Raw genomic sequence first — 11136 nt, 5'->3', positions numbered from 1 at the left:
ACTGTGTAAGCTTCTAAGGAGCTTCCAGCCTTTTCCCAACGAGCGGCGTGACCCTTACTCGCTCACGACCCCCATGGCCACGCCTAGGAGCATCTGCCCAGTCAGATACAGCGACACTCGCATTTCAAGTGGCTGAGTTCCCCTCCTGTAGGGGCAGTGTGGCGGGTCCTTCCCGTGCCTGTCTTACCCGTGTCGTTTCTGGCCAGGGCCTTGGACTTTGAGTTGGAAGGAACTTTGGAAGGTCTGTATTCTGCACCACAGTCCCCTCCTGATAGCCGGGACGCTGCCTCACGGGTCCTGGTACTTGGTCCCCGGACACTCAAGAGCCCGCACAGTAAACCTTTCCTTCCCAGCCCTGTCCGGCCTGCAGCTGGCTTTCCTGGGTCTGAACCCCGTCAAGGCCCTGCATCTTCCCAGCCGTCTGCTTCTGTACCTCTTTGTCTTCGCCGCCTCTCACTTTGTGAGCCAGCGCCCACCCTGGCCCCGAGTCTGCCTGCCATGTGAGGACTGAGGTCAGGGCTGTAGACTCAGTGTTGGGGGGCACATGCCCCACCCCCTCACAGCAGAGTCAGTCCTCATTTCCAGCAGCAGGTTTCGGAAATACTAGAATTCTTAAACTATGAGTAGTTCAGAAAATGACATTTTTTTCATTCATGACATTTTTGTTATGCTAATTGGTTGAAAAGGATGCTTTTATCGAAGTGAATGATTTTGTCTGGTCCTTTGCTCTTATTCTTTAAAGTACTGTTTGCCCAATCTTCAGGTGTTGTATCAGACACTTGCAAACATGCCTCCAGAGTCCAAGTGAATTTTGGAACTCAGTGAATGTCATCTTTGTTTAATACCTAAAGTTTAACAGACATATTTAGTGTGCACTTGTCTTAATAGTTCTTTTTTCTTATGTAACACAGACCTTCCATTTTAAGGGCCACCAAGAAGAACGAATGTTGTAAACTTAAATTGGAGAGAAGTAAGCCAGAGAGTGGTTGTTTCCTTGAAGTGTTTTTGACACGTCATAAAGGCCCATGACTCATCTGTATTTGCTCATTCAGTGGATGGTTGATCAAATGATGATTCCGGATTTGTAAAGGTTGTCTTCGAAGTGTTTTCTTTCTTTCTTTCTTTCTTTTTTTTTAAAGGTTTATGTATGAATGCACACAGAACTGGGGGTACAGGCCAGAGGTGTAGGCGGTGAGAGACTTCACCAGAGACAGAGTGGGGAGCAGAACAGTCAGGTCGACAAAATACACTGCTGAGGGGAGCAGCGGGCGGGTCAGGAGAGGTCTGCAGCACCCTGTGGGTCAGCTCCGGGGTGGGGGTCGAACTGGCACTGAAGCAGCTGCAGGCAGCTTGCAGCGCTGCGTCCCGACCCGTCGCTCCACTGGGGAGGCCCTGAGCTGACTTTCAGAGAACACGCTTATTCCATCCGAAGTGCAGCATCCAGTCCCGTTGAACTTGGCATATTCCAGATATCACTGACGGTGAATATTGATGGGGCTAGCTGGGCCAAGGGCAGGGTGAAAGCGTCGGCCCCTTTATTCAGAATCATGAAGGGGTGTAAGACGGCAGTGGACAGTAAGCCCCACGCGAGCCGACACACCCAGGAAACCGGCCCTGGGTCGTGGTCGGCGGATGTGGCGGAGAATTAATTGTCCGAGGTGGGCCTGGCCCTGGCCCGGAGCATCGAGGCCACGCGCAGGGCGCTCAGGGCCCCTCTCGGAGGAGCCAGCTGATGCAGGGCTTCCCTGGGGCCGCGCCCCCCTCGCTTCGGAAGATTCTGTCCCCTGGCGGCCTCGGGGTGGCCGTTGCCGGCTTCTCTGCCCCAGCACCTGACAGAGGACAGGCTGTTGTGACCGCGCTCCGGACAGTGCGGCCAGTGGAGGCAGAGGCCACCCGAGGAGCGGGGTCGCCCTCGACCTGGGGGGGAGGCCTTCGCACCCCGTCGTCGTGTTCTTTAAACACCTGGACCAGCTCGTGCCAGTTTCTTGTTACATGTGGGCTTAGTAACAAGGACAGCAGAAATAATTAAAATTCTTGGCTAATCCCTAATCCTTTTTTGGCCAGGCGTACCAAACCCGCTTCAGAGTAGCTAGTAAGCAGCAAAATGTGCGAACTTGAGTTTAATTTTCCCTGCCGCCCCTCACCTTGGGGGAGCCTGTGTGAAGGCGCCGCGGGGGCTGGAAGGTGCCCGGTGGGCCGGGCTGTGTTCACTGCAGGGGCAGACTGACCCTCGCTGGACTGGCAAACCCCACTTGGCAATGTTTCTGATCTCGCTTCTGAGTTGTTTGCAAATACCCATGAATATCGCCCAGCTTCCTGAGCAAAGCGGTCCCACTTGGCAGGGGCTGGGAAGTCCGTGCCCAGGCGGCCTGCCTCTCGGGGCGTCCTGTCAACCCCCAAAGCCTGCAAGTGAGGAGACTGGAGGGCTTTGTGATGCGAAAGGGGACATTTTTAGACCACTTCAGCCCCCAGAGACTCGTGCCAAGGGCGGTTTCATCATCCAGCCGGCGCCCCTGGTGACTGGGCTCCTGGTAGCTGCGGCGCAACTGTTTCCCTGAATGAAGCGCTGCGGATGTGTCTCAGATGCTCGTGACTCATCTGCGGGCCGAGCTGTGTGTCCGTCGGCGCGACTCCGAGCGTCTTTGAAAGGTCCGAGAGATCCACCGCCGCGGACGCCACGGCGAGGCCCGGCCTGAGCGCGAGTGCGTGCTGTGCCCACCGCCTTTGCCTGCGAGATGCCCACGCGCTTTTCAGCACGAAGCTGGGGCAGAGGGACAGCAAGCCCGGGCCCGCAGTTTGGAGCTGGAGGGAGAGGGCGGGGTCTGGGCAGCCACAGATGGGGGCAGGGACCAGACCAGAGTATGCTGAGTGGCCCAGCCCTCGCCGCTGTCCTTCGAGAATCTCAAGGACAGACGGGTAGACTGAGGCAAGCTGGTGTGATGGGCAGGGGTGGGGCCCTCTCTCTTCCCCCCTCCCAACCCCCCCCCCCCGAAACTGACACAGTGTCTGGCTCTGGTCAAGTTGAGATCTGTGTCCTGAAGTGCTCAGACACATTTCGCTTTCCCTTCTGGAGGTCCAGGAGCCAGCGAGGCGCCGGGACCAGCATCGTCCTGTGTGCTGTTTCCCGGGGCTTGCTTAGGTTCCCACATGCCCTGAAAAGGCAATTTGTGTTGTTCTGTTCGGAATTCAGGTTAGAACTTGAGTTGCATTTCCCCTGGAAACTGTTTAAGTTGGAAACGGTTAAGGTGCGAAAGGGCTGGTCAGTGAAACTTGGGGCAAGTTTGTGGTAAAACAGCATCCACAATTATAAAAGTGTGTGTGTGTGTATTTATATACATATATATATATATATAGAGAGAGAGAGAGAGAGCGCGTGCTTGAGTGCATAGAAGAACTGAAGGAACTGAAGTGCAGGCCAGAGGTGTGGGGGGTGGGGTGGTGAGAGGACCCACAGAGACTGTGGGGAGCACAACAGGCAGATCCACTGAAATCCACTGCTGAGGGGAGCAGTGGGGAGAAGGGAGAGGTCTGTTGCGCCCTGGGGGTCCCTCCCTGGTGGGGGGGGGAGGTCAAAGTCACACAGTAGTGGCGGCAGATGGCTTCACAGTGCTGAGACTTAACCTATTGGGGAAGAAAACGTGTGAGTAGGTGTTACGATCAGGTTTACTTGGGTTTATTCGTTGGTAATATACACTGACTAATAATTTTTTTTTAGAATGATATCTAGGAAAAAAAAAAACCTTTTTTCCTAGTTCAGTACTACACAAGATGGCCCCTCTGAGACCTATAAGAGGTTGTTGTCATTGTAAAAATTCTCTATAGAACTCTTCTTCAATAGAAGAAGCCTCTCTGCTGTTTATTTTCCTGGAAAACGGTTGGGAGCCTTCCCAGCACCTGGAAGAAGTCAGCCATGGCGTGGGCCTACTTCTGGGACGGGCGCGCCTGGCGGCTTGTTTTGGCTTTGCCCTGGCTTGGTTACGCCCCGGGGGCCAGACCCCTTCCTGCCCTTCGTGATGAAGTCCTCTGCTTGAGACAGAGGTTGTCTTCTCCCGCAACCTCTGGAGGCTGCGCTAAGTGACTTGGGATGTGGAGCACCTCTGTAAACCGAGATGTTGAGAAAGCTGCCCCATCAAGAGGAAGCCAGTTTCTTAATTGTGTGACTAAGATTCTAGAAATGGAGAGGATTTTGGAAGTTGCTGAGTGCCGCAGCCCATGTTACCAACGAGGGGACAGTGAGGTTGTTGGTGTCGGGTATTCCCACGGGTCCGTGTGTCAAGTGCGGGGCTGGAGGACCTGCCGAGCCGGGGCCTTCTGCTCGCTGCAGCAGGGAGGGCTCGGCGGGCGCAATCTGTCAGGCTGTCACCAGTGCTCCCCGTGCCAGGCGTCAGGAAGGATAAAATGTGAGCCTTTAAGGTGTGCGAGCGCTCCCCTGGTGGTCCAGGGGGTTAGTCTGAGTCTTATCACTGGCCTGAGTGCGATCCCTGGTCAGGGAGTGACCCAAAGGGCGCGCCAGACCTCTCCTGTCTCCCCGCTGCTCCCCTCAGCGGTGGATTTCAGTGGATCTGCCTGTTCTGCTCCCCACTCTGTCTCTGGGGAATCCGCTCACCCCCCACACCTCTGGTCTGTACCCCGGCTCGTGTGCATAAAAAAAAAATTGGAGAAAGTGTGGAGAAAAGGGTACATTGTATTAATGAAGTTGCATTCTTTTAAGTATTGTAGCACCTTTTTAATGCAGAACATCTCAGAAATTTGCACACTTAGCCCAGACCCTCTCTGTGGAGCCAGCCTTCACTGTCAAACCCGTCCCGGCTTCCGTGCCGGGCATCTCCTGGGATGCTGTGGCCCAGCTGTGGCTGCACTGTGCAATGGGCAAGAACCGCACTTCGTGCCTCGTTGCTGGAGCGCCGTCCCTGCTCAGTTATTCACTCACCCTGTGCCCTTGAGCAGGCTTGTCTCTGTGCCTTTGTCAGCAAGAGGGAGATGATGGCGCCTGTCTCAGGATTACTGGAGGAGTGAACACATTTCATCAGTATTTAGAACTGGGCTGGAAGCACGTGCTTGTTTTGTTAACATGATTCTTTGCAGCATTAACTCGATTCCATATCATGCCCCCCTTTAAAAAAGGAAGGTGAAATTCACATCACATAAATAGGGCGCTTTGAACAAACCGGCAGCTTTTTTTTTTTTAAGAGCAGTTTTAGGTTCATGGCAAGCTTGAGTGGAAAGCAGAGGGCTTCCTGTCACTGTCTGCACACCTCCTCAGCCTCTCCGCGGCGGACACCTCTGTCACAGTCCTTCCTTACAATTGAGGATGCTCCTTTGACAAATTGTCTGCCAGAGGCCAGTGGTTACATTAAGACTCCTTGCTGTTGACACACATAGTTTCACTGCCCTGAAAATCCACTGCCCTGAAAATCCTCCACCTATTCATCACTCTCTCCCCTCCAACTCCTGCAACTCCAGCTCTTTAGTTTTACCCTTTCCAGAGTTCCACAGAGTGGAATCAGATATCTTGTAGTCTTTTCAGATTGGTTTCTTTGGTAACATGCATTTAAGTTTCCTTTTCGCCAAGTTTCTTCCTTGTTCCTGTAGCATCAAATACTATCCCAGGTTTGCATGGACCACAGTTTGTTTACCCACCCACCTAAAGGACATCTTGGTTGCTTCCAGGCTTTGACATTTATGAATAAAGCTGTTACAAACATTCCTGTGCAGGCTGTTAGTGTGGACTTAAGTTTTCCACTTGTTTTGGGTACATGCCAAGGAGCAGGACTGCTGGATCATATGGTAAGAGAATGTTTAGTTTTGTAAGAAATTGCCAAACTTTTTTTTTTTTTTTTTTTTTTGCCAAACTGTGTTTCAGAGTGATTCCCACCAGCAGTGAGGTAGGATTCTGTATGTTCCACATCCTTGTCAGCACTTGTTGTTATCGATGTTTTGGGTTTTGGCCACTCTAATACATGTGTAGGGTATCACTGTTTTAATCTGCATTTCCCTAATGACATATGAGGTTGTGTGTTTTTTCATCGTATGTTTATGTTCCATATTGTTTGATGAGGTATCTGTATGAGTTTTTAGTCCACATAAGAAACCATATTTGTTTTCTTATTGTTGACATTTGTATCTAATGATATCCCCTCTCAAGTTTTTCTTTTGTTACTTTTTGTTGTTGTTGTTATTCATCCCTTTATTTATTCTCTAGCAATAACAGTCTCATATAGCATTCAGTCACCCACATTAATTTCAGCCATTTCCATGGTAGATTTTTTTCCTTCTTCATATTCTCAGAAAAGTCTATTTCCCTCTCTCATTTATTTAGTTCTTAAATACATTGATTTTCATTTTATTTTTTTAAATTAAATGTATATATTTTTATATATAACATTGAAACAGTATTGGTTTTCTCCTCTCAGGTGTAGTCCCCGTCAAATTTCCACCACCAGCTCATCTGAGCAGTTGCTTCTGTTTTTGACTTGATGGGAATTTATTTCCTCATGCTGGGAAGCTGGTGATTCCAAGATTGAGGTGTAGGCCAGACAATTTCTGGTGAGAACTTTGTTCTTGGCTTGCAGACGCAGCCTCCTTGCCCTGTCCTCAGATGGTAGCAGGGACTTTCACTTCTGATGTTAGTAAATGAGGTCTTCCTTCTCTTTCCCCTTTTGCTGGGCTGTCTAGCAGTGTATTGATTTTACTGATAGGTTTTCCTTTTCAGTTTGTGTTCTTAATTTCATTTCTGACCTAATTTTCACCATTTCTTCTGTTTACTTTGAATTTAATTTGCATTTAAGATAGATGCTTTGATTATTGATTTTAGATCTTTGCTAATATATGCATATTTGCTATCATATCACAGTTTCTCTACAAACACTGCTTTTATTGCATCCCACAAATTTTAATAGGCTGTATTTTCATTTCCATTAGTTCAAGTTATAAAAATATTCTCTGAAGATTTCTTTTGATCCATGTGTTATTTAGTAGTGTGGCATTTATTCTCCAAGTATCTTAGGATGTTTCTGTTACCTTTCTGTTAATTATTCTCATTGAACTCTTTGTGGTCTGAGACAGACATATGATTTTTATTCTTTTGATTTGTTAAGGTGTCCTGGTGAATATGGCCTGTCTTGGTGAATGTTCCATGTGAGCTTGAGAAGAACGTGTGATCTTCTTTCTGTTGGATACACTAGTCGCTAGATGTTAGTTGTATCCAGCTTGAGTGGTGCTGTTGAGTTCAGCTATGTTCTTAGTTTCCTTCTGATGGATCTGTCCTTTCCCAGGGTGTTGAAATCTCTGACTGATAGTGGATTCATCTTTTTGGTACAGTTCTCTTAGTTTTGATGATTTAGTTCTCTTTGTTTTGATGATAATAGAATTTAACAATCCACAGCAGGATATAATGTGGGATAGGTTTGACTTAGTAGTTTGACGACATCATCAAAGACCTGTCTACTTTTCTTGCTCAGCCTTCAGGCTAGCCAGCTTCACTCCCCATACAGATTCTTTCCAAGTGGCAAATGACCCAGAAATCCAGTTTAAATTCACGTGCCACTTTGCCCAGAGGGGAGCTAGTGTCCCTTTTGGTGACTTAGTCAGAAAAGTAAGAAAGCTTCTTTCATAAAACCAGTACTTTAGAGGATGTATATTGCATGTTAATGGACAAAATTAACTAAGAGGTTCTTTCTGAATTAACATCTGTGCTTGAGCAACGGTGTGCACTATTTGGCTTAAGTGTGGGTTAGATGTACCTAACACTTAACAGTTATTAGTGACTGTTAAGTCTTCTTGAAGAACTGTTTGTTTTATCGTTTTGTAATGATTGGATTCCTGGTAACATTTCTTGCTTTAAAGTTGGCTCTGTGCCATTTATTCAGCCACCATTGCTTTGTTTTTAAATTAGGATTATGTCTTGGAGCCCTCCCTGACAGTGCACTGGGCTAAAGCACAGCACTGTGAAGCTATGACAGCCACTGTGGCATGAGTTCGATCCCCGGCCAGGGGGAATGACCCACATGATGCATCAGACCTTGCCTGTCTCCCCGCTGCTCCCCTTAGTAGTGTACTTCAGTAGATTCACCTGTTCTGCTCCCCACTCTCTCTGGGGAATCCTCTCGCTCCCTGTACCTCCAGCCTGTACCCCAGTTCTGTATGTATAAATAAGTCTTTAAAAGAAATTAGGATTGGGCCCTCCCTGGTGGTGCAGTGGGTTAAAGCACAGCAGTAAGAAGCTAAAGCCACTTTAGCATGAATTCGATCCCCACTCTGGAGGTGACCACACGGTGTGGCAGACCTCTCCTGACCTACCCGCCACTCCCCTCAGCAGTGTACTTCATTGATCTGCCTGTTCTGCTCCCTACTCTGCCTCTGGTGACTCCTTACCGTACTTGTGCCTCTGACCTGTACCCCAGTTCTGTATGCATAAATAAATATTTTCAAAATAAATAAATAAAAATTAGGATTATGTCCTTCCTCTCTTTTAATCTGTGTCTTTGAATTTAAAATGGGTCCTTTGTAGGCAACATATACTTGGGTCTTGTTTTTTTTTTTTTTTAAAGATTTATTTATGCATACAGAACTGGGGTACAAGGACAGAGATGTAGGGGCGGCGAGAGGCTTCACCAGAGACAGAGTGGGGAGCAGAACAGGCAGATGGACGAAGTCCACTGCTGAGTGGAGCAGCGGGCGGGTCAGGAGAGGTCTGCCGCGCCATGTGGTCACCTCCGGGGCAGGCAGGAATCGAATTCATGCGTAAGTGGCTTTAGATTCTCAGTGCTGTGCTCTAACCCGCTGCGCCACCAGGGAGGGCCTTGGTTTGCTTTTTAATTCCCCTTGGTAATGTCTGTCCTGTAATTGGTGGCGCCTTTGATGTTGGAAGTAATTATTTAGTTACTTTACTATACTCGTATTCGTTACTGCTTTCTACTTGTTACCTTTGTTCTTTGTTTCTTTTACTGCCTTTTGTGGTTTTAATCGAGCGTTTTATGTGATTTCATTTTCTCTCAGCATATCAAACATACTTTTTTCAAGTTTTCTTTTGTTTTTTCCTGTGGTTGCTCTAGAGTTTTCACTGCATCTCTGCAACTACTCCAGCTCCGCTCCCCTTTCAGTAATGCTGTGCAGCTTCCGGGCAGCGTTGCGTGCCGTGTAGTAACAGGACTCCTGATTCCTGCTCCCCCTCGGGATGCCACTGGTGTCACTGAAAGCTCTTGCTGTCCTTAGCTTACACGTCAGTGTACCAGAGCCTGTGTAGACGCACCTAAGTGTACATAATTCCATTGTTGCTGTTTTGATGTCGTGCAAGCCTCGTGTCAAACCAGTTAAGAGTAAGGAAAAGAAAAGTTTGTATTTCATCTTCACTTTTTCCTTCTCTGCTGTTCTTAATGTGGCCAGGAGACCCTGACTTCTGTAACTTTCCTTCTTTCTGAAGAGCAGCTTGTACCGTCGCTTGTAAGCCCAGGCTGATGGCGGCAGTAAGTCCCCTGATGGCTGTTTGTCTGAGAAAGCGTTTTTCCTTTACTTTTGAAGGATAATTTCAGAGGTGCAGAATACTTCGTTGGGGTTTCTCCTCTTCAGACTTTAACTGTTTCTCTCTGTTCTTTTCTCGACTGCGTGGATTTCGCGAAGTCAGAGGTAGTTCTCATCCGCCTCCCTTTTCGGTGATGGTGCTTTTCCCTTCTGGGTGCTGGCAAGATGTTTTCTTTGTCTTTGATTGTCTGCAGTTCGAATAGGATGTGTGTGGGCACAGGGCTGTTTGTTAGGGTGGTTGCATGTGTGAGCTGCCTAGATCGGTGCTTGGTGCTTGACATTGATTTGGGGGAAATTCCGACACTGTTGTTTCGACTCTTGTTTCTTCTGCTCCTTCTCATCTAGGGTTTCCCGGTTCTGCCCATGGTAGAGTGCCCCACGGTCCTTGGACACTTCATTCTGTGTTTCTGTTTTTGCTTCATCCCTCTGCACTTCACGGTTTCATAAACTTCTGTGACCACATCCTCACGGCCAAGCGTGGCCCCCCGTGGTGTCCAGGCCGCCGGTGGGTTCTTGGTGTCGCGCGCCCATGGCCCCGGCATTTGTTTTATTATTGAGCGTCTTCACCTTGCTGCTTCCCCCTTATCCTGCTGTTTACTTTTCCCACTGAGCTCAGCGCACATTCGTGGGTTCACAGCTCCTACCCTGACCATTCCACACTCCTGCTGCACCCGACTCTGGATCTGATGCTCTTGTTCCATTTTTCAGTGGTTTTGCTTTTAGTATGGCTTGGGATTCCTTGTTGAAGCCGGACATGACATGCAGGGGGGAAGGAGGAGGCATCTGGTAATGGAGCGTCGATGTGTGGGGAGGGTACGGGCTCTGCGGTGCCCAGCACTGGCTCAGGCTGTGCCCCCGCCGGTGACGCTCTCTGGTGCCCTCAGGCCCCCTCGGGCAGGCGGGCGGCTGGGGTGGCGGAGTCCTTGCCCGCTTTCACAGCTTCTGTCTGAGGAGCCGGCGGGCAGTGCTTCCGGGCAGGCCTTGCTGGGAGCCGGATGCTCGTGGCGCCCTCTCCCGTGAGCTCGAGGCGCCTTCTCCTGCCCTAGCTGGGCGTGAGCACCTGCGGCCTGGAGGCCGAGCTGGCGAGCGCGCAGGCCCGCTGCTGACCGCTGACCGGTGCCGCCTTCCCCGGCGCTGGCCCCCGCTCTGGACACTGACTCTGTCTCTGCAGTTCCTTGTTGGCCCCCACCACTTTGGGGGTCATGTCATGCTGAGCCCCGGACCTCCGTTCCCTGGCGAAGCTGAGAAGAGTTGTTCGTGTTTCATTTTGTTGTGGCTTTTCCTTGTTGGGTCAGAAGAGGTGACTTCCAGCCCTTCCAAGCTGGACCAGAAACCGGAAATTCTCCAGGTACCATAGTTAAGAGTCCTGGTCAGTGGCATTTGGTGTATTCACAGTGCTGGGCTGTCCCCACTTCCATCCATTCCAAAACATTTTATTCCTCCAGAAGAAAACCTTGGAACCATTAGCCCCTGGCCTGTTGCCCCAGTCCCGGGCAACCCTTCTGCCCCTGAGGATGTATCTACCCCCGACAGTTCACACTGGCATCATACAGTCATGCGGACCTTTATGTTTGACGTCTTTCATTTAGCATAACTTTTTTTTTAAAGATTTATTTA

At 49.5% G+C, this 11136-nt stretch overlaps 1 protein-coding gene across 1 annotated transcript in view; it reads left to right on the top strand.

Moving 5' to 3' along the window:
- Positions 1 to 10319: 10319 nt before the first annotated feature.
- The window catches only part of CLSTN1 (calsyntenin 1), a 43183-nt gene continuing 42366 nt past the window's right edge, over positions 10320 to 11136 (top strand). Inside the window, exons 1-2 of the mRNA XM_012722067.1 lie at positions 10320 to 10332; positions 10769 to 10867. Of these exons, the coding sequence (XP_012577521.1) occupies positions 10320 to 10332; positions 10769 to 10867 (112 nt within the window). The remainder of the gene's footprint in view (positions 10333 to 10768; positions 10868 to 11136) is intronic.

Source organism: Condylura cristata, unplaced genomic scaffold (genome assembly GCF_000260355.1).
Source record: "Condylura cristata isolate star-nosed mole 26May11 unplaced genomic scaffold, ConCri1.0 scaffold00008, whole genome shotgun sequence".
Classification (NCBI taxonomy): Eukaryota; Metazoa; Chordata; class Mammalia; order Eulipotyphla; family Talpidae; genus Condylura; species Condylura cristata.
The sequence above is the reverse complement of the archived record's forward strand: the minus strand, read 5'-3'. Positions and strand labels throughout refer to the sequence as shown.